We start from the raw sequence: 23,893 nt of genomic DNA on the forward strand, positions 1-23,893 counted from the left end.
TTTTAACTGTAGAAACCACCACCTACCCTGAAAATATGAATAACATATGTATTCTATGTACCAAAAAGGCTATGTTAACAGGAGACAATAACTAATAATTAATCTCCCACTGAGGGTATGAGAGAGATTTTTGACATTTTCTCCCTATTAATGTGTTCTGCAGATGACTCCTTTACCTTCATTATGTTATTTGAAATAGCTGCTTTTAACTGTAGAAACCACCCCTACACTGAAATATATAACAAGTGTATTCTTTGTAAAAAAAAAAACCAAAACAAAAAAAGCTATGTAAACAGAAGACAATAACACAAATTAATCTCCCAGTGAGGTGTATGAGAGAGATTTGTAAAATAGCTGGTTACACTCATTGAGCCTCCCAGGCATAATTGAAATTGCAATACCTAACTACTTAGGCTGTGTGTTTAGACATAGATAACAAGAGCAGGTGTGTTTAACCTGTGGGTTCAGCGTATTTTTATGGGCATGTCCTTAAGAACAACAGGTGATAGTTTTCATGAGCAAAACCATATTTTATAAATAAAAAAAATAAACATGAAGAAACACTGCCCCATATATTTAATACTCTGCAGTAGGTATAACAAGTCATTTGGAACACATTAAGGGGAAACACTTTTTATTGTACAATATCCCTTAAACAATGATTTTAAGCACATCACAAGGTGTAATGTTGGTCTATAGCAAAGTGGTTCATTATATTTCTGCCTTCACAATACAAATAGTGCACGCCCATACAACATATCTGTCAAGCTGACAGCAGAAATTAGGAAGATTTGATGGTGGTTCTGGCCTATGCGTAGGTTTGCAGCACTTGTACAAGAATAAGCAATACCATGTATCGTGTTAATACATTGCTCATTAGAAGCTTATTTGTTAAAAGTAGATTTCTCTTTTAAGTAATGGCGGTTACCTACCTGGAACGACTTGATAAATGTCCATAACAACGTTCGTATCCCTTCTCCTCTGCTTAGAAGTTTTACCAATCGCATCACACGAAAGAGGCGGAAAAATGTAATTGAGATCCTTGCGCTGTCTTCTGAGCTCTGAAAGGTATCATGGATATTCAAAGCACATGAAATATAGCTGAGCATGCACAGGATCCAGGTAGAGAAAATTGTAAGTCACAGGAAGAAATCAAATGCACTTTGCAAGCTTAAAATTGAGAACAATATTGAAGAGGCATAAAACATGGCTATATGTGCACTTCAGCATATATGGAGCTTATCTGCAATTTTTTTATTTATCTTGAGATTTCTGTAGTCTATCAAAATTAAAGTCAGAATGTGGGGAGATTTATGAATGCACTTGCTGTGCACAAGCCTTACACATGCACAGCTCCCAAACGTATGTACTTCCCTTTTTTATGTATGTGTTTCACAAAATGAGACCAGGAACCATCTATACTCTGCCTAGGAACACCAAGCAATACCTATAGCACTCAGCACCTGATGATCTCAAGCTTTTGTGACATTATCTAAGACATCTTGTCAGAACCCTGAGGTTCCACAAAAATTTTTGGAAAGATAAATTGTAGTTTGTCTAGCTTTATAGTGTTCTGGATGTTAAGGAGAGACAAATACATTACAGTCTATAATCATCAAACCCTTAGACTACTGGTTTTCAAACCTGTCCTCACGCCTCCCAAACAGGCCAGATTTTGAGGATATCTGAACTGGAGCACAGGTGAAATAATCATCTGATTAGTAAACAGTTATTTTACCTGTTCTCAGCCAAGGTAATCCTGAAAATCTGGCCTGTTGGGGAGGCTGGAGGATAGGTTTGAAAACCAGTGTCTTAGACTGATCATACTCAGCCATGACAATGATAGCTCCCAGACCACGAGACTTCACCCTCAGCCTCCACGTGGCGGAAAATAAATGGTGGAAGACATGATTATGCTCTAATGTATGCAAAATGTACCAATATTGAATTTAAATCAATTAACCAGACTTTTTTTTAAAATAAAATTGTATTGTGTCTCTACTAAATATATACTAAATGGCACATACAGCCCAATTTATAGTATGGTCCTCATGTCTGTAACTCACTCTGTAATATAATGTGAAAAACTGCAGAACATATAGCATTAACATAGTAAAGAAAAGGCTGCATGCTCTAATATTGTATAATAATTCTTTATATTAATTCTTCATGATGAAATAAAAGGCACATGCATTTCACAATCTTGGAGCAGGAGTTCTTAACAGAGGGTATTCCATACCCCTTAAAGGTATGGAAACCAAACAATGGTATTTGATCTCTGAATAATTTAAACAAAAATGTTGTTCAATTAGATTATTAACTATCCCCTTTATCAATACCTAGAGTCCATGTTTTTATTGCACAAAAACACCAACAAAAATCTCACATTATAGCTAAGCTAGTTTGTGTATTTGTGATTTGTTGTTTTTATATAAATAAATATGATACAATATTTATGATTTTCTTTCAGTTGTTCTGTCCCTAGCTATCTATATGTAACATAAAACCAAGCTAATGACATATTTTAAAGTCATACTGGTACTTAAAGGGACATTATACACTAATTTTTTCTTTGCATAAATGTTTTGTAGATGATCTATTTATATAGCCCATAAAGTTTTTTTTAAAAATAACTGTATAGTTTTGCTTATTTTTAAATAACATTGCTCTGATTTTCAGACTCCTAACCAAGCCCCAAAGCTTTATGTGAATACCGTCAGCTACCTTCTCCAGCTTGCTCCTGTTTGTGTAAAGGGTCTTTTCAAATGCAAAAGAAGGGGGAGGGGGGAGTGTCTTATTTCCCACTTGCAGTGGGCTTTCCAACTACCTTTTCAACAGAGCCAAACTGACAGCTTCTAAGTAAGTTTTTAAACAGTTTTATACTGGATTTTTATATCAGTATCTGTGCATCTTATTATTTATAGTAGTGTCTATTACATGCAGTTATATGAAAATGAGTGTATACTGTCCCTTTAATAGGACTGGTGATAATGATGATTTGGACAGTCTGGGGGTTTGGGGGACATATTGGGCAATCCATTGGGGTCTGTAATAGTAAAAAAAAGTTTAAGAACCCCTGTCTCTGATGCATGAAAAAAGGCAAACAAAATAAATTTGTCTGTGATAAATTACAGTATAAGATAAAGATAAACTAATGATAGAAAACCGAATAAGAGGGGAAAAAAAACATAAAAACTAAACCACTCGCAGCACTTGTCTAGTCTTACCGCAGGATCCCCTGTTGGGGCTTGTTCTGTGGGCATCGGCTTTGAAAGAGTGAAAATATTTTATATATTTAAAATAAATTAAATTAAATAAAAAAATACGGAGAAAAAAAAACAGATTTTATTTGATTTCTGGACTGTGTGCTGTCTATTTTCACTTTAAACATGCAGGAAAAATGAGCAACATCTGCAATTATTTGAATTTTTCAAAACCTAAATTTCATATCATTGGGTTAAGGGGGGTCATGGAGCAAATAATGGTTCTGTAGAGGACTAAACTTGAAAAAAAAGAAATCCATGTGTAATACAATAAGGAAAGTTACATGTGCTGAAAGAATATGCACTACCATACTTACCTACAAAGCAATTTATATAATGTTACAAAAAAAAGCTGTCCATTTTTTTATTGAATGCCTATGTCTGAGAAAATATATTTCCTTAAAAAAAATGCCAAGCATATCAGGGTATTATCTTGGTATTTATAACATTTTAACTATATTGGACCGAACCGTAAAAATGCAATGCAATAAAACACAAACTGAGTAGTAACTCTGGGCAAAACATAATCTTGTAAAAAGAGCTGAATAGATGCAGGAACCGTATTGTATCAATCGAAGGCCGTAATGTATCATCTACATATTTCTGGAATGTTCTGTCTAGCATGCACAAGATCTTCAGAAGAGATTACAGCATTGCAGACACAATCTCTCTTCCTAAGCAATAGGCAGCTTTGGGAGTTTGCTACTCAAATGTATAACACAAGTTATATAGTTATAATTCCACTGCAAAGATCCATACATATGGTACAACACAAAAAAAAGGCAAACATTTATTATCATATGACTATAACTATTGATGATGATAGATGTTTGACCAGTACCTTAACGGGATACGAAACCCAAAAATTTTCTTTTATGATTCAGACAGAACATGCCATTTCAAAAAAGTTTCTAATTTATTTCTTTTATCAAATTTGCTTTGTTCCCGTGATATTCTTTATTGAAGAGATACCTAGGTAGGCATCTGGAGCACTACATTGCAGGAAAAAGTGCTGCCATTTAGTGCTTTTGCAAATTGATAACATTCTTGAAAAACTGCTGCCATATAGGGCTCCAGAAATGGCCTGGCTCCTAAACATACATCTCTGCTTTTCAAAAAAAGACATCAAGAGAACGAAGAAAACTTGATAATAGAAGTAAATTAGAAGTTGAACGTTGTTTAAAATCGCATGCTCTATCTGAATCATTAAAGAAAAAATTTGGGTTTCATATCCCTTTAAGGAACAAATGGTTACAGAGGACAATATTTATGTTAAATGTGCAATATTTGATGGGACTGTGTTGACATGATATAATTAGTTTTTTAACAAAAGGATTACTTGATGGTTTCATTCATAACATAAACTTGACATAAAATACTGAAATAAGTGATAACTAATGTAATGGTGTCGATTAGATACTGTGTTTACTTCAACATGAGGGTTATTTGTAGCTACAATAAACACCCACAGTATATAACACCAAGAGGAGTGGAAATGATACCCAGGAGGTGGAATAATTATAGACACTTTATCAAAGTAGGCAGATTGTTTGTTAATTACCCATAAAACATAAACACAACATACGGGCTGGGTGTGGATATTCAATGAAGGTATGATTGTGCGCACAAAGACATCACTTATGTTTTGTTTATTAGTACAGATACATCATTTTAGCAGGCGTATTAGGCAGTATTACATTGATTGGTAAAAAACCTATTTACAAGAAACACGCCCATTAAATAAGAACTGGGTTAACGTTGAAGGTTCGCCTTTGTAAAAGCCTGTGGTGCGAAACGCGCATCAAGTGTACCCTAACCCTTTCCTCTTTAATTTCTATGAGACGTTTAATTAATAATAGATAATTAATTGAAATTACTGACAGCATAGATTGTGGTCTCTCCCATAACGGCTCCCAAATTTGAGCAGTAATAGTCATGAAATATGTAGTATACAATGGGTCTTTTTCAGTTGGTGAAATCCAAGGCTATTTAAACTGAGGTTGTTTGGTTGGTTGTTTTGCTATATGCAATATTGATTCTAACTTCAGATGGAAGAGATCATGATACAGAGGGAAGAGATCATGATACAGAGGGAAGAGATCATGATACAGAGAGAAGAGAGGATGGTACGAAGGGAAGAGATCATGATACAGAGGAAAGAGATCATGATACAAAGGGAAGAGATCATGATACAGAGGGAAGAGATCATGATACAGAGAGGAGAGATTATGGTACAAAGGGAAGAGATTATGATACAGAGGGAAGATATAGTGGTACAAAGGGAAGAAATCATGATACAGAGGGAAGAGAGGGTGGTACAAAGGGAAGAGATTATGATACAGAGGGAAGATAGTTTGGTACAAAGGGAAGAGATCATGATACAGAGGGAAGAGAGGGTGGGTGAAACAATAGGAAGAGATCATGATATAGAGGGAAGAGAGGGTGGAACAAAGGGAAGAGATCATGATACAAAAGGAAGAGAGGGTGGAACAAAGGGAAGAGATCATGATACAGAGGGAAGAGAGTGTGGTACAAAGGGAAGAGATCATGATACAGAGGGAAGAGAGGGTGGTACACAAGGAAGAGATCATGATAGAGAGGGAAGAGGGTGGAACAAAGGGAAGAGATCATGATACAGAGGGAAGGGAGGGTGGTACAAAGGGAAGAGATCACGATACAGAGGGAAGAGGGTGTAACAAAGGGAAGAGATCAAGATACAGAGGGAAGAGAGTGTGGCACAAAGGGAAGAGATCATGATACAGAGGGAAGAGAGTGTGGTACAAAGTGAAGAAATCATGATATAGAGGGAAGAGAGTGTGGTACAAAGGGAAGAGATAATGATACAGAGGGAAGAGAGGGTGGAACAAAGGGAAGAGATCATGATACAGAGGGCAGAGAGGGTGGTACAAAGGGAAGAAATAATGATACAGAGGTAAGAGAGGGTGGAACAAAGGGAAGAGATCATGATACAGAGGGGGAAGAGAGGGTGGTACAAAGGGAAGAGATCATGATACAGAGGGAAGAGATCATGATACAGAAGAAAGAGATCATGATACAGAGGGAAGAGATTATAATACAGAGGGAAGAGATCATGATACAGAGGGAAGAGATCATGATACAGAGAGAAGAGAGGGTGGAACAAAGGGAAGAGATCATGATACAGAGGGAAGACATCATGATACAGATGGAAGAGATCATGATACAGAGGGAAGAGATCATGATACAGATGGAAGAGATCATGATACAGAGGGAAGAGATCATGATACAGAGGGAAGAGATCATGATACAGAGAGAAGAGAGGGTGGAACAAAGGGAAGAGATCATGAAACAGAGGGAAGATATCATGATACAGAGGGAAGAGATCATGATACAGAGGGAAGAGATCATGATACAGAGGGAAGAGATTATGATACAGAGAGAAGAGAGGGTGGAATAAAGGGAAGAAATCATGATACAGAGGGAGAAGAGAGGGTGCTACAAAGGGAAGAGATCATGATACAGAGGGAAGGGATCATGATACAGAGGAAAGAGATCATGATACAGAGGGAAGAGATCATAATACAGAGGGAAGAGATCATGATACAGAGGGAAGAGATTATGATACAGAGGGAAGAGATCATGATACAGAGAGAAGAGAGGGTGGAACAAAGGGAAGAGATCATGATACAGAGATAAGACATCATGATACAGATGGAAGAGATCATGATACAGAGGGAAGAGATCATGATACAGATGGAAGACATCATGATACAGATGGAAGAGATCATGATACAGAGGGAAGAGATCATGATACAGATGGAAGAGATCATGATACAGAGGGAAGAGATCATGATACAGAGGGAAGAGATTGTGATACAGAGGGAAGAGATCATGATACAGAGAGAAGAGAGGGTGGAACAAAGGGAAGAGATCATGAAACAGAGGGAAGACATCATGATACAGAGGGAAGAGATCATGATACAGAGGGAAGAGATCATGATACAGAGGGTAGAGATTATGATACAGAGATAAGAGAGGGTGGAACAAAGGAAAGAAATCATGATACAGAGGGAGAAGAGAGGGTGCTACAAAGGGAAGAGATCATGATACAGAGGGAAGAGATCATGATACAGAGGAAAGAGATCATGATACAGAGGGAAGAGATCATAATACAGAGGGAAGAGATCATGATACAGAGGGAAGAGATCATGATACAGAGAGAAGAGAGGGTGGAACAAAGGGAAGAGATCATGATACAGAGGGAAGACATCATGATACAGAGGGAAGAGATCATGATACAGAGGGAAGAGATCATGATACAAAGGGAAGAGATTATGATACAGAGAGAAGAGATCATGATACAGAGGGAAGAAATCATGATACAGAGGGAAAAGGAGGGTGCTACAAAGGGAAGAGATCATGATACAGAGGGAAGAGATCATGATACAGAGGAAAGAGATCATGATACAGAGGGAAGAGATCATAATACAGAGGGAAGAGATCATGATACAAAGGGAAGAGATCATGATACAGAGAGAAGAGAGGGTGGAACAAAGGGAAGAGATCATGATACAGAGGGAAGACATCATGATACAGATGGAAGAGATCATGATACAGAGGGAAGATATCATGATACAGATGGAAGAGATCATGATACAGAGGGAAGATATCATGCTACAGAGGGAATAGATCATGATACAGAGGGAAGAGATCATGATACAGAGGGAAGAGATCATGATATAGAGAGAAGAGAGGATGGTACAAAGGGAAGAGATCATGATACAGAGATAAAACATCATGATACAGATGGAAGAGATCATGATACAGAGGGAAGAGATCATGATACAGATGGAAGACATCATGATACAGATGGAAGAGATCATGCTACAGAGGGAATAGATCATGATACAGAGGGAAGAGATCATGATACAGAGGGAAGAGATCATGATATAGAGAGAAGAGAGGATGGTACAAAGGGAAGAGATCATGATACAGAGGGAAGAGAGGATGGCACAAAGGGAAGAGATCATGATACAGAGGGAAGAGATCATGATACAGAGGGAAGAGATCATGATACAGAGAGAAGAGAGGATGGTACAAAGGGAAGAGATCATGATACAGAGAGAAACGAGGGTGGTACAAAAGGAAGAGATCATGATACAGAGGGAAGACATCATGATACAGAGGGAAGAGATCATGATACAGAGGGAAGAGAGTGTGGTACAAAGGGAAGAGATAATGATACAGAGGGAAGAGAGGGTGGAACAAAGGGAAGAGCTCATGATACAGAGGGCAGAGAGGGTGGTACAAAGGGAAGAGATCATGATACAGAGGGGGAAGAGAGGGTGGTAGAAAGGGAAGAGATCATGATACAGAGGGAAGATATCATGATATAGAGGGAAGAGATCATGATACAGAGGGAAGAGATCATGATACAGAGAGAAGAGAGGGTGGAACAAAGGGAAGAGATCATGATACAAAGGGAAGACATCATGATACAGAGGGAAGAGATCATGATACAGAGGGAAGAGATTATGATACAGAGAGAAGAGAGGGTGGAACAAAGGGAAGAAATCATGATACAGAGGGAGAAGAGAGGGTGCTACAAAGGGAAGAGATCATGATACAGAGGGAAGAGATCATGATACAGAGGAAAGAGATCATGATACAGAGGGAAGAGATCATGATACAGAGGAAAGAGATCATGATACAGAGGGAAGAGATCATAATACAGAGGGAAGAGATCATGATACAGTGGGAAGAGATCATGATACAGAGAGAAGAGAGGGTGGAACAAAGGGAAGAGATCATGATACAGAGGGAAGACATCATGATACAGATGGAAGAGGTTATGATACAGAGGGAAGAGATCATGATACAGATGGAAGAGATCATGATACAGAGGGAAGAGATCATGATACAGAGGGAAGAGATCATGATACAGAGGGAAGAGATCATGATACAGAGAGAATAGAGGGTGGAACAAAGGGAAGAGATCATGATACAGAGGGAAGACATCATGATACAGAGGGAAGAGATCATGATACAGAGGGAAGAGATCATGATACAGAGGGAAGAGATTATGATACAGAGAGAAGAGAGGGTGGAACAAAGGGAAGAAATCATGATACAGAGGGAGAAGAGAGGGTGCTACAAAGGAAAGAGATCATGATACAGAGGGAAGAGATCATGATACAGAGGGAAGAGATCATGATACAGAGGAAAGAGATCATGATACAGAGGGAAGAGATCATAATACAGAGGGAAGAGATCATGATACAGAGGGAAGAGATCATGATACAGAGAGAAGAGAGGCTGGAACAAAGGGAAGAGATCATGATACAGAGGGAAGACATCATGATACAGATGGAAGAGATCATGATACAGAGGGAAGAGATCATGATACAGATGGAAGAGATCATGATACAGAGGGAAGAGATTATGATACAGAGGGAAGAGATCATGATACAGAGGGAAGAGAGGATGGTACAAAGGGAAGAGATCATGATACAGAGGGAAGAGAGGATGGTACAAAGGGAAGAGATCATGATACAGAGGGAAGAGATCATGATACAGAGGGAAGAGATCATGATACAGAGGGAAGAGATCATGATACAGAGAGAAGAGAGGATGGTACAAAGGGAAGAGATCATGATACAGAGAGAAACAAGGGTGGTACAAAGGGAAGAGATCATGATACAGAGGGAAGACATCATGATACAGAGGGAAGAGATCATGATACAGAGGGAAGACATCATGATACAGATGGAAGACATCATGATACAGATGGAAGCGATCATGATACAGATGGAAGAGGTCATGATACAGAGGGAAGAGATCATGATACAGAGGGAAGAGATCATGATACAGAGGGAAGAGATCATGATACAGAGAGAAGATAGGATGGCACAAAGGGAAGAGATCATGATACAGAGGGAAGAGAGGATGGTACAAAGGGAAGAGATCATGATACAGAGGGAAGAGATCATGATACAGAGGGAAGAGATCATGATACAGAGGGAAGAGATCATGATACAGAGAGAAGAGAGGATGGTACAAAGGGAAGAGATCATGATACAGAGAGAAGAGAGGGTGGTACAAAGGGAAGAGATCACGATACAGAGGGAAGACATCATGATACAGAGGGAAGAGATCATGATACAGAGGGAAGAGATCATGATACAGAGGGAAGAGATCATGATACAGAGGGAAGAGATCATGATACAGAGGGAAGAGATCATGATACAGAGGGAAGAGAGGGTGGCACAAAATAGAAAGGTACAAAAAGTAGACAACATGGCAAAAGAGAATATAAAACAAAATCATATTTGGGGCACTGTATGGCCAGTAAACAGTGGGTATTGTGTGGGGAAGGCTGTAAGAACTAGGAATTACGAAGTAGGACCTGGTTGGGTAATTAGATACACCAGGCTTTGGTGTCATGGTGTTTATTATTACTGTCTAACACACAGACACATAAATAAGATGATGTTCTAATAGTGCAGTGGTTCTCAACTTCAGTCCTCAGGGCACACAATAGGCCCAGAATTTTAGGATATCTGCACTAGAGCACAACTGGAAGAATCCGCTGATCAGTAACCATGGTTATTAACAAGCTCTCAGCAATGAGCTGATTATTTCACCTGTGCTCTAGTTCAGATATTATAACAAATTGTCTTGTCAGTGTGTGTTGAGGATTAAGAAAAAACAAAGAATTAAGGATTAAGAAAAAACAAATAAGATCATATTTTATCTGTTATATTCTGTTCCACCTATTTTGTACTAGTCCCCAGTGAAGCCATTGATCTAATATTGCTAATCCTTTCTGTCATTTTACAAACCAAACACAAATAAACACATGCTTAGAAGAAAGAGATTTTTTATCGGAATTCATGTTGCATGCAGCACAGCCTTTGAGTTATGCACATTTTAGTTTGCGTTAGATAAAACATAATACTTCTAATCATTCCATCAGAAAGCAAAGATCACTCAGAGTAAATAAAATATAGAAATATAACTGAATACATTTCTCACCAATGTAGAAAATAGTAACAGGACGAAAAAAACAGTAGAGATTTAAAAAAAAAAAAAAAATAGATAATATAGAAGTCTCACAACACTCTTTAGTACAAACCAGATCTTACCGTGGGTGGCCCTGTTGGGTCAATTTCTGGAGGCTTAAAAAATTAAAATGTTTTGCAAGTTACAACAAAATACATTGTTTCAGGTATATTACTACTTAGAAACATAATATATAAAATGTAATAAGTAATGTAAATAGATAAAGAGGGTCTGAAAGCCAATAAATATTTTTTTTATATTTTCTAAATAATAAAAACCAACAAGTTACTGTTGGTTATATTTGCCTTTTTTATGTTTATCTCAAAAGTGCAGTGATTTTTTTCATAATAAATATTCATAGAAACTGGGAAATGTAGCAGGATATTAGAATAATGAAGGCCAACAGGCCCATTTATCAAAGGGCTTGCGGACCTGATCCGACACTGCGGATCAGGTCCGCAAGACCTCGCTAAATGCGGAGAGCAATACGATCTCCGCATTTAACATTGCACCAGCAGCTCACAAGAGCTGCTGGTGCAACGCCGCCCCCTGCTGACTCGCGGCCAATCGGCCGCCAGCAGGGAGCTGTCAATCAACCCGATCGTATTCGATCGGGTTGATGTCCGGCGATTCCTGTCCGCCTGTTCAGAGCAGGCGGACAGGGTTATGGAGCAGCGGTCTTTAGACCGCTGCTTCATAAGTTGTGTTTCTGGCGAGTCTGAAGACTCGCCAGAAACACGGCCCTTCAAGCTCCATACGGAGCTTGATAAATGGGCCTGCAAGTGTCTCATGAGGGTATCTGGGGGCACAATCACTATATTGTGGGTGGAACATCTAGGGTGGGGAGCTCAGCTATACTGAGATCTTGCACACCCTCTTTTATCTTTCAGAATGTTGCTGTCCAACATCTCCAAGAAATACCATGAGTTTCAATTGCAGCTCTTTCTAGCATCCACAGGATAAATGGAAATTAGTAGCTGTGATGGCCATGTTTTCAGAGGTATTGATAAGAATGGGGCATTACTGTTAGCAGCAACAATGAGGCCACAAAGGGGCAAGGTCCACTAAAAAGCTGCTGCCCAAAGTACTCCTCTTAATTCTCACTGGTGTAAATTATCATAAGTTTGCAAAGCAGTCCCTTTATAACCTACCCTTCCTCTAATAAGGAGCATGGTAAATATTGTAATACGCTTCTTAAAAACACAGAAATACATATTCAAAAATGATGAGATCACCAGTACCCTTATTTTATGGTCTAGAATATATAAAAACACAAATCAGCTTCAAGCATTTTCTTTTCTTTTAAATTGATCTTCATTATGAAAGACCATAACTAATTAATAGACATGACAGTATGCTCAGAGCAGCTCAAGCCCTACGGCGCCATGGACAGAGGTCATGAACTTAGCTATTAAGGCCACATGATATTTTTCAAAGGCTTTTTTAATGGTCTACTTGGAAAGCCTGTTACACAAAGCTATATGGTTAGGCTTCAAACATAAAATGATTATCGGTGTAACTAAGAATCATTTTAGCTTATATACATACATCATAATATGTAGGTTTTCACATTGCTATATAATAGAGGCATAAAATTGGTCATGTGTATTTACTTATATATTCAGATACACGTATATATTATTAATCAGTAATAATATGTAGCTATTAACTGTGTTGCTTATCAGTACAGAATTGCTTACAGTGAAGTTTTTCTACTTTAACAAAATAATTCATAGTTGGTAATTATGATATTCAAGGTATAGTAAAAAAGATTAGTAGGTGCGCTAAGATTTAGCTTAAGGTATAAGTGAAAAGAAAAGAAAATATTAATTATATTTTTTATATATACGTGTTATAGCACTCTATTTTTCATAATAACATAATAGTGTATACTAGTACTCATAAGAAATACAATAGTTAAAAGGGTTGCAGAATCTCCCTATAGAATTTGCTGAGAATTAGTGTGGCACTTTAAACCAAAAATTAATATAATATGTGACAATGTTTTGCAGTTATATGTCCTGCATATGTAAGGACAAAGTGAGTATGTGTCCGTGTTTGCAGTCCCTCTTGTTTGAGGCTTAACCAAAAAATATGTACATACTAACTAAACTAGATGATCTCCTAGATATATTGTTTAAAATATGCCCAAAACTGAGGCTTCATTAAACAGACTAATCACAAGGCAAGTTTAAAATATTATACTTTATACTTTATATCGAAATTGATTTTAAAAGAAAAAAAGTTACAAATACGTTCCTAAAATTGGTCTAATTGACCCATATGCCTTACAAACACTACACAATGGTAGGATACAGTATATAAATAATAGGGACGTCTCCCCAATGCTTAAAACCGGCAATTAATATTTTGTATGATCACAATTCTACAGCAGCATACAATTAACGATGTGTGCCTTGATTAAGGCTAAAAATAGCTTCACAGTGGGGATCCGTAAATTCAAACTTAGACTTAAGTGGCAATAGGAATACTTGAAAGTTCAGTATTTATTCACAAAATTCAGCGTTAAATAGCAAGCAAGAGTTACACTTATCAGGCACTCTCAGTCTCTGATTCTCGTTGATATTACCTTGTCTCCTTAGCGTTTTTCAGAGGAGCTGTTACACAGCGGCTGTCTTCGCTCTTACCTAGTGACTTAAAAGCGCAGCATGGATCTTGGCGTCTGACGTCACTTACAGGTATCTCGATAGGGATTGGTTGTTATTGCTTGTTGGTAGAGGTTCTCCAAATGTTATATATCGTAATGATAGAAATGAAGCCGTCCCACTTAGCAGCAAGTGGATTTGAACTAATAACAGTTGAGTAAAAGCAATCACATAGATCAGCAGTCACATAGATCGACGCGTTTCACTCAAACCAGAGCTTTATCAAGATACTAGTGACTGTTACAAGTGTCCTTTTAAAGGTGTTAGTAAATCCTAATTGGTTCCTTAATGATTGATTCAGGTTAAGGTGGATTTTGAGGTTATTTCAGTATTCATTCTACCTTGTATTTCATCCAGTGTGTGTGAAAAACTCTTAAGGTGGAAATTCTCACAAATAAAGTCCATACAATATCCATTTTGATGTTTTGCCTTTATTTTGATATTCCTTATTCTGCTTTTCTTATTTGATGGTCTCAATTTATACATTTATACAGGCATATGGGTGTTAATAATTATTCATTTATCATATCTAATTTTAAAATACATTTTAAAATTATGTCTGTCTTTGATCAGACTAGGCAACATCAAAACTGGAAAACTTAAAGGGACACTCAGGTTAAATTACATTTTCATGATTCAGATACAGCATGTAATTCTAAACAACTTTCCAATTAACTTCCATTAAAAAAAATGTGCACAGTCTTCTATATTTACAATTTTTGAGTCACCAGATCCTACTGAGCATGTGCAAGAATTCACAGACTATACGTATATGCATTTGTGATTGGCTGATTGCTATCACATGGTACAAGGGGAGTGGAAATATACATAACTTTGATATTTGTTATAAAAAAAATCTACTACTCATTTGAAGTTCAGACTAAGTGCTATTGCATTGTCTTGTTATCTTGCATTTGTTGATTATGCAAATCTAATGTGTTGACTGGTCCTTTAATAAAAAAGCTAAAAAAACTATGAAGATAAAAGTTATCCCTAATGTCATGTTCTAACTGCTCAGACGGATTATCTGTTGTCAAGTAGGCCTATAGAATAAATGTGCCATTATTCACAGAGAAAGGGTGATAGGTCTAACTCTGAATTTAACCCATTAGGATATAATGTATTATACTTATAAATTAATTCTGCCTCCTTAATTAGGAGTCTTTTTTCTATATCTCCACCCCTCCAATTATTACGTACCTTTTGTATTCCCCAATATGACAGATCTTTGGTGTTGCCCTTGTGGATGTTTTTAAAATGTTTGTATAAGTGAGTGTCTTCAGAACCATGCTCTATATTGCCTAGGTGTTCCCTGATTCTGTCTCTAACCATTCTCTTTGTTTCACCAAAGTAAAAAAGATTACATGAACATAAATTATGTTCTTATGAGTACATCTTATAATATCCCTAATGATGAGTGGTTTATCTGAATCATTTATAAGTATACTTTTTATTTTCTTGCTATGGGTACAGGCTTTACATGTATAACATGGAAAGAAACCAATGATATTCTTTCCTGTTATATCTTTTTGTTTCATAAGTTTAGGCTTAGGTTTTTTAGTTCACTAGGGGCCAATATTGTTTTTAGATTTGCAGCCTTTTTAAAAACAAACTTTGGTTTATCAAGAATCTTCTCACCCAAAATATTATCTTCCCTAAGAAGATGCCAATGTTTTTTTATAATGCCTTTAATAATATTATGATCTGCATGGTAGTTAGTAATAAATGGTATTTCAATTAGATAATTTTTTGCTTCTTGTTTTTCTTTATATGTTAATAGAGATTCCCTATCAGTGTTCTTTGCTCTTTCAATAGCTTTATTTGTGACGTCTGTTCTATAACCTCTTGCATGAAATCTCTCTGCTAGAATTTCAGATTGTTGTTCGAAATCTACTGTTCTTGAACAGTTTTTTCTTATGCGCAAATATTGTCCTGTTGGAATATTCTTTTTCCAAGTGTCTAAATGACAGCTATTGGCGTGTATATAATTATTACTATCAACCTTTTTAAAGTGTGTCCTTGTCTCAAGGTTATTATTCACCACCATTATATCCAAGTCTAGAAAGACTATTAGATATTTACTATAATTGAAAGTAAAATTTAGACCCCAGGAATTATTGTTCATATTTTCAAACATAGATTTAAGATTCTGTTCTGTGCCTTTCCATACTATCAGAAGGTCATCTATGTATCTTTTGTAGAGCACAAGGTTTGCACCATAGCAACCAGTACCGAAAAATTTGGTCTCCCAGGCTCCCATAAATAGATTGGCATAGCTAGGTGCAAACCTTGTGCCCATAGCTGTAACTTCAGTTTGGAGATAAAAATTTCCATCAAACAAGAAATAATTGTTCTCTAGTATGTAATATATGCTTTTAAGAATAAAAGATCTATGTTGCTCTGACATATTAGAATCTTTTTTAAGGAAAAATTCTACTGCCTGTATGCCTTTAGTATGATTAATAACAGTATATAACAATGTATAGCTTTAAGAGTATTTAGGACTTGTGTGGAATCTTTTAAGTACAAATTTAGATCTTTCACATGTTGTAACTCTTGCTTGCTATTTAACGCTGAATATTGTGAATAAATACTGAACTTTCAAGTATTCCTATTGCCACTTAAGTCTAAGTTTGAATTTACGGATCCCCACTGTGAAGCTATTTTTAGCCTTAATCAAGGCACACATCGTTAATTGTATGCTGCTGTAAAATTGTGATCATACAAAATATTAATTACCGGTTTTAAGCATTGGGGAGACGTCCCTATTATTTATTTACTGTATTCTACCATTGTGTAGTGTTTGTAAGGCATATGGGTCAATTAGACCAATTTTAGGAACGTATTTGTAACTTTTTGTCTTTTAAAATCAATTTCGATATAAAGTATAAAGTATAATGTTTTAAACTTGCCTTGTGATTAGTCTGTTTAATGAAGCCTCAGTTTTGGACATATTTTAAACAATATATCTAGGAGATCATCTAGTTTAGTTAGTTTGTACATATTTTTTGGTTAAGCCTCAAACAAGAGGGAATGCAAACACGGACACATACTCCTTGTCATGTTCAAGAAACCAGTTTGAGATGATTTGAGCTTTGTGACATGGTGCATTATCCTGCTGGAAGTAGCCATCAGAAGATGGGTAAACTGCAGTCATAAAGGAATGGATATGGTCAGCAACAATACTCAGGTACGCCGTGGCATTTAAACAATGCTCAATTGGTACTAATGGGCCCAAAGTGTGCCAAGAAATATCCCCCATACCATTACACCACCACCACCAGTCTGAACTGTTGATACAAGGCAGGATGGATCCATGCTTTCATGTTGTTTATGCCAAATTCTGACCCTACCATCTGAATGCTGCAGTTGAAATCAAGACTCATCAGACCAGGCAACGTTTTTCCAATCTTCTAATGTCCAATTTTGGTAAGCCTGTGCGAATTGTAGCTTCAGTTTCCTGTTCTTAGCTGACAGGAGTAGCACCCGGTATGGTCTTCTGCTGCTGTAGCCCATCTGCTTCAAGGTTCGATGTGTTGTGCATTCAGAGATGGTATTTTGCATACCTTGGTTTTAACAAGTGGCTATTTGAGTTACTGTTGCCTTTCTATCATTTCAAACCAGTCTGCCCATTCTCCTCTGACCCCTGACATCAACAAGGCATTTTCGTCCACACAACTGCTGCTCACTGGATATTTTCTCTTTTTCGGACCATTTTCTGTAAACTCTAGAGATAGTTGTGCGTGAAAATCCTAGTAGAGCAGCAGTTTTTGAAATACTCAGACAAGTCCGTCTGGCACCAACAATCATGCCATGTTCAAAGTCACTTAAATCCCATTTTTTCCCCATTCTGATGCTCCGTTTGAACTTCAACAAGTAGTCTTCACCACGTGTTAAGGCACCTGTGAAGTACATCAACAAGGCATTTTCGTCCACACAACTGCTGCTCACTGGATATTTTCTCTTTTTTGGACCATTTTCTGTAAACTCTAGAGATAGTTGTGCGTGAAAATCCTAGTAGAGCAGCAGTTTTTGAAATACTCAGACAAGTCCGTCTGGCACCAACAATCATGCCATGTTCAAAGTCACTTAAATCCCATTTTTTCCCCATTCTGATGCTCCGTTTGAACTTCAACAAGTAGTCTTCACCACGTGTTAAGGCACCTATGAAGTAACCTTAAATAAACTACAGATGTATTATGGAATCTAATATTTAATTTTTAGCTAAAATCTAATTTGACATGAATTGTGTGGGCTGTAGCCATGGCAGACCAACCCCCACTTCTTCTTGGTTACACAGGAAAGAACAAAATGTTTAGACCTTTGTATAAGATAAGGCCAGTGGGCCACTTCAAAGTAAATATTATCATTTTTGAACCCTCAGATGTGTATGTCCATATATGGAGTTTCCTGCCCAAAATCGATAATAGATTTACAGACCCCCCTCACTGCTCAATACAAAGGGAGCCTAAATGTCTGTAAAAACCCCTTTGGTGGAAGATATGCATCACTAAAGCCAGGAATATAGTAATTAGCACAGACCTGTTAATTGCCCCTAGACCTTGGATCCACATCTGTGCTGGCTAACAGAGACACATGTCTTGCATTGTAACGCTCAAATTCATTTTAAATTACAACTTGTATTAAAATTTCAAGTAAAATATACCTCAGTATTGTATACAAATGTATACTTCCATGGATCTGAGAAATGCATTTCAGATTTGTAATAAATTAAATGAATAACTACATTAGTATATATAAATGCTTAAGTTATTTCAAAATGAATACATTTTTCTTTGTTTTCCAGAAATCTAGTGAACATTACAGGAAGAACTGATGTGAAGATGAGATTTCTAGATAAGATGCGACTAGGAAATGAAGTATGTGCCAGTATATCAAATAAGCTGATATACAGAATAAGTCAGATAGACATATATATTTCATTCACTGATACTACTAGTCCCTCATAAAAATACAACTTTTAAGACATCTTCTAGAATATGATAAATAAAATACTGATGTTTCATATTAAAATAATCAGAAAAAAATGTGCTATAAGGTCCCATCTATATTAAAATTGTAAGTGATTGTTACTGGAAATTAAAGTATTTGATAAACATTTTTAAGGTTAAATAAGCTGTTGGCAATGTTGATGGTGAGACTGCATTTGTGGTTGTCTGCTGCCCCTAGGGGATTAAAAATGGTATGACAGCCAAATGGATTGACTACTAGAACACATGCAAATCCAAATGAACCAATGAGAGGGACAAGCTCCAAGGGCCAATGGAAAGACAGCTGCATTAAGGGCCTATCGTACATAACCAATGATTAGAATAAGAAAAGTGTGGGGTATATAAATATCACATGATATAACCTCATGCAAGGAGAGAGAAAGAAAAAAAAAGTATTTTTGTCTGCTAACTTTTGACTGAAAACTTTGCTGCCATTTTTGGGACACAGTCACTATAAGCAAAAACTGGGACTAACTTCTTGATCCATATTGCAATACCTTTCTTTATATGAGGTGACCTGAATTTACTTGGAAAAGGGAACAATTAATTTGGTTCATGTGGTGATGTATGACTGTTCTATATTTTTAATATTTTAAACAAAGGTATTCTAAGACTATAGTCAGATTGCAGCTATACAGATATATTTTAGGATTTACCTTATTGTAGATAAATAAGAATTTATTTCAGCTCAGATAAATTGGCTGTTTGCATTAATAATATATATAACTTCTGGTGTTTTAATTAGAGTTATATAGAATCATTTGTGGGCTAAGTAGCTTAATTATATTTGTCTGGAAGTTAACAATCTATACCTTGGTATATCATTGTGGTATTTTAATGCAACTCTGATTTGGGAGATTATTGTGAATAAGGTAATTTGTAAAGGTATATTTTTATGATCTTTGTATAGAATATTGTAACAGTTTAAGCTTTGTATAGTTTGATTCATAATATGGTTCCTATAAATATAATTCAATGTGTATATAACTTTAACTAATATAAAGAATTTAGGAATAAAATATTGATTTTAATTGTTTCGTATATGCATTTTATTGAGAGTTTGTTTTAAATTGTATTTTAACCCGGCCATATACTGACACACATCTAGATGCCTAAATGCATTGAGTTGCTTGCATCTGATTGGCTAATTAGCAATTTGTGTTACCAAGCAATTGAACAAGTGTACCTAATAAAGTGGCTGGTGAGTATATATATATATATATATATATATATATATATATATATACACATATATATATATATATATATATATATATATATATATACTGTATATATATCTGGTTTAATTTGTGGAACTGATTTTCTCATCATCCAATAGAAACACTCCCACTCCAATGATGATAGGAAGGAGGTTGTGGTAACCCCATAAATACAATGTGTCTGCACAACGGCAGTTCTCCTGAAGAAGCGGATGTGAAACGCGACCGCGTTGGGCACATTTTTTTTTATTTGCTCACTCGCTGTTGCCTTTTTTGTACCTTCATAGTCGTTATAAATAATATTACTCAAATAAGAGAATTTATAATGGGGAAATTGATTAAACCATTGGCGGAGGGTGGTAATTTGTTAATGGGAAGCAAGTGCGGCTTACAGATACTGAAAAAAATCTCTTCTACCCTTTCCTTTAGATAATACTTCAATATTTAATAATAATGATGACTTATGGCCAGCCTGTAAAATGTTTTTAATTCATTTAGCAGACATCTCAATTCTGCACCTTAAGGGCCAGATTACAAGTGGAACTGAATTTAACTCTCCCATCCTGCAGCCTGCTAAAAATTTTTTAGAGAAAAGGGAAAGCAGTTTAAAGTTCCAAACTGGAACTGTCCCACAAAAAATAGGACAGATTGGAGCTCTGTTACTTTAAAGGGACATTGAGATGGTAATATAAAATTATAAATCATATAAATATAAGAAGTCTGTAATATACTTTTCATTATTTATTTTGTCCCCTTTTCCTGTAATTCCATTCTGAATTTGTGAGCATTTCAGTTCCTGTTAGAAATGTAAGTGCAGAACACAGTTATATTGCACACAGCCATTGGCTGCACACTCTAGTGACCTATTTATAACTGTCTCTAATTGGCCACAGCAGAGAAGGTAACCTACTGTAAGTTACAACATGGCAGCTCCCATTGTTTTATAGACACTGAAACTTTACACTCATTTTGCAAACATTTAAACAGCTAATAAAACTTTAAAAAATATATCTAAATGTTATTCTCAGACTATTTTTTTCTTTGAATGTTTCATTCTATCTAACATATATTTTGTGTTTAATGTCCCTTTCATGCATTAATTTTAGATTTTAGTAAGAAATTTCAGTATCTATTAAAAAAATATATCAATGTTAATTGAACAAGGAAAGAAAATATGTTTTAGCATATATTAAATCTCAAGCACATCAGCTAGCAAAATTGTTTTCCCTAAATTCAAAACGGAAAAAAAAATGTCAGACATTTTTGCTTAATGATTTTAATTTGCTTAATTATATTTTGGATATTTTTAGCTGGAATTTCAGCTACTGTGTTCACCAGGTTGTTGTCAGCCAAATCAAAGAGACTTGTCAGAGCTTGCGTAAATTCTCGTGAAACATTTACACATCAAATACATTTCCATATACCAACCTAACTAATGGTAACCTAACTCATTTCCTATTAGATTTAATAACATTCAACAAGATTACGAGATTTGCGCTAAACAGGGTGCAAAATAACGCCAACAAATTGCGTTATTGCACTTTCCATAGCGCTGCCATTACAAGTTACTGAAAAGCCTCCTTGTGCTGTGCGTTATGGTGCGTTAAGCTCCATACTGCACAAAAGCCAAGGGCTGAGTTTACGTGCTCGTGCACACTTTCCTCCATAGACATCAATCACGGAATGGCAAATCGCTGTAACGCAACCCCATTAATGTCTATGGGGGAAAGAAAGTTATGTTTAAAACTAACACCCTTGTCTGTCCCTGGTTAATGTCAAGGGTCGCCTAATAGTGAGTGGTGTTGACTCACTTTTGGAGCGGCTCTCTCAGTGGCTGGATGCCATCCTTCAGCCCATGGGAATTAGATTGCCCTCATATACCAGGGACTCGAAACACATTTTGAATTTGCTAAACAAATTAAAATGGGAAGGTTATTTTACCTGGGTTAATGTGGATGCAGTCTCTCTCTACTCCTCGATACCCCATATAAAAGGCATCAAAGCCGTGGAGTACACTACAGAATTTCAGGTATTTGTTATTCGTGTGCTGACCTTTTTACTCACCCACATTTTTTTCTATTTCGAGGGCAATTACTACCTCCAGAGATGTGGCACTGCCTTGGGGGCGAAATTCGCCCCCTCATATGCAAATTTATATCTTGGCAGATGGGAATTTGACCACATCTTTGGAGATAGTAACCCTTTCAGATCACATATAAGCTTTTTTAAGCGGTATATTGATGATCTGCTCTTGATCTGGTCCGGCCCTTTCAATCAAATTGGTTATTTTATTGAGTGGTTAAATAATAACGATGTAGATCTTTGCTTTACATTCACATCAGATCCTAACAGCATTAAAGGGACAGTCAACACCAGATTTGTTGTTGTTTTAAAATATAGATAATCCCTTAATTACCCATTCCCCAGTTTTGCATAACCAACACAGTTATAATTATACACGTTTTGCCTCTATAATTACCTTGTATCTAAACCTCAGCAGAATGCCCCCTTATTTCAGTTCTTTTGACAGACTTGCATTTTAGCTAATCAGAGCTGACTCCACGGTAAATTCGCGTGCATGAGCTCAATGTTATCTATATGAAACATGTGAACTAATGCCCTCTAGTGGTGAAAAACTATCAAAATGCATTTAGATTAGAGGCGGCCTTCAAAGTCTAAGAAATTAGCATATGAACCTCCTATGTTTAGCTTTCAACTAAGAATACCAAGAGAACAAAGCAAAATTGGTGATAAAAGTAAATCGGAAAGTTGCTTAAAATTACATTCCCTATTTGAATCATATAAGTTTTTTTTGGACTTGACTGTCCCTTTAACTATCTAGGTTTGTGTTTGGTTGGTAATGAGGATGGCAATGTTGGCACTAAGGTGTTTCACAAGCCAATTTCTGGCAACACTTTGCTGCACGCGTCCAGCTGTCATCCTAAGAATACTTACTATGCAGTAGCCAAGGGTCAGTTTACCCGGCTCAAAAGGATCTGCAGTAGATAGCAGGATTACGTGCGCGAACTAAAGTTGTTGGAAAAAAGTCTGAAAGAGAGGAACTATACACAAAATCACATTACAGAGGCTAGAAATCAAGTGGGTTGTCTACCCAGGGACATTCTTTTACAGGACAACCCGCAAGACAGTGCTAGGACTTTCAAAGGGGTACATTTTGTAACTAGCTACAGCGCCCAATATTCCAAAATTTGTGGTATTATTAGGAAGTATTTCCCAATACTAGCTGCTGACGATAAGTTAGTGGGCATGGCTCAGGAAGGTGTACGATGCTCTTACAAGAAATGTCCCACACTCGCATCTATTCTATCACCTACATAATTGAGGCAAATTGCGAGACCTGAAAGTTCCTGGTTCAGACATACCGGTATGTTCAAGTGTGGTCACAGGAAATGTAAACCCTGTGAATATGTACAGGTCACTGATTGTTTTATGTCAGCATTAAGTGGACAACCTTATGCTATAAAAACATGCCTGAATTGCACTTGCACATAAGTAATTTACCTAATTTCTTGCATCAAATGCAATATTTAATATGTTGGTCTCACCTCCAGAGACACCAAATCACGTATCTCTACCATCACACATCTCCACCATCAGCAGGGGTAAATCAACGACTCCCCTTGTCCAATACTTTGCTACTAAATACAACAGTGAGTTAAATTTCTTTAGAT

At 36.6% G+C, this 23,893-nt stretch overlaps 1 protein-coding gene across 1 annotated transcript in view; it reads right to left on the bottom strand.

Annotated features, from left to right (window-relative positions):
* CACNA1D (calcium voltage-gated channel subunit alpha1 D) overlaps nt 1-23,893 on the bottom strand; it is a 764,995-nt gene that overhangs the window by 145,734 nt on the left and 595,368 nt on the right. Inside the window, 2 exon segments of the mRNA XM_053689359.1 lie at nt 933-1,061; nt 10,668-10,673. Coding sequence (XP_053545334.1) covers nt 933-1,061; nt 10,668-10,673 — 135 coding nt within the window.

Source organism: Bombina bombina, chromosome 7 (genome assembly GCF_027579735.1).
Source record: "Bombina bombina isolate aBomBom1 chromosome 7, aBomBom1.pri, whole genome shotgun sequence".
In the NCBI taxonomy this organism is placed as follows: Eukaryota; Metazoa; Chordata; class Amphibia; order Anura; family Bombinatoridae; genus Bombina; species Bombina bombina.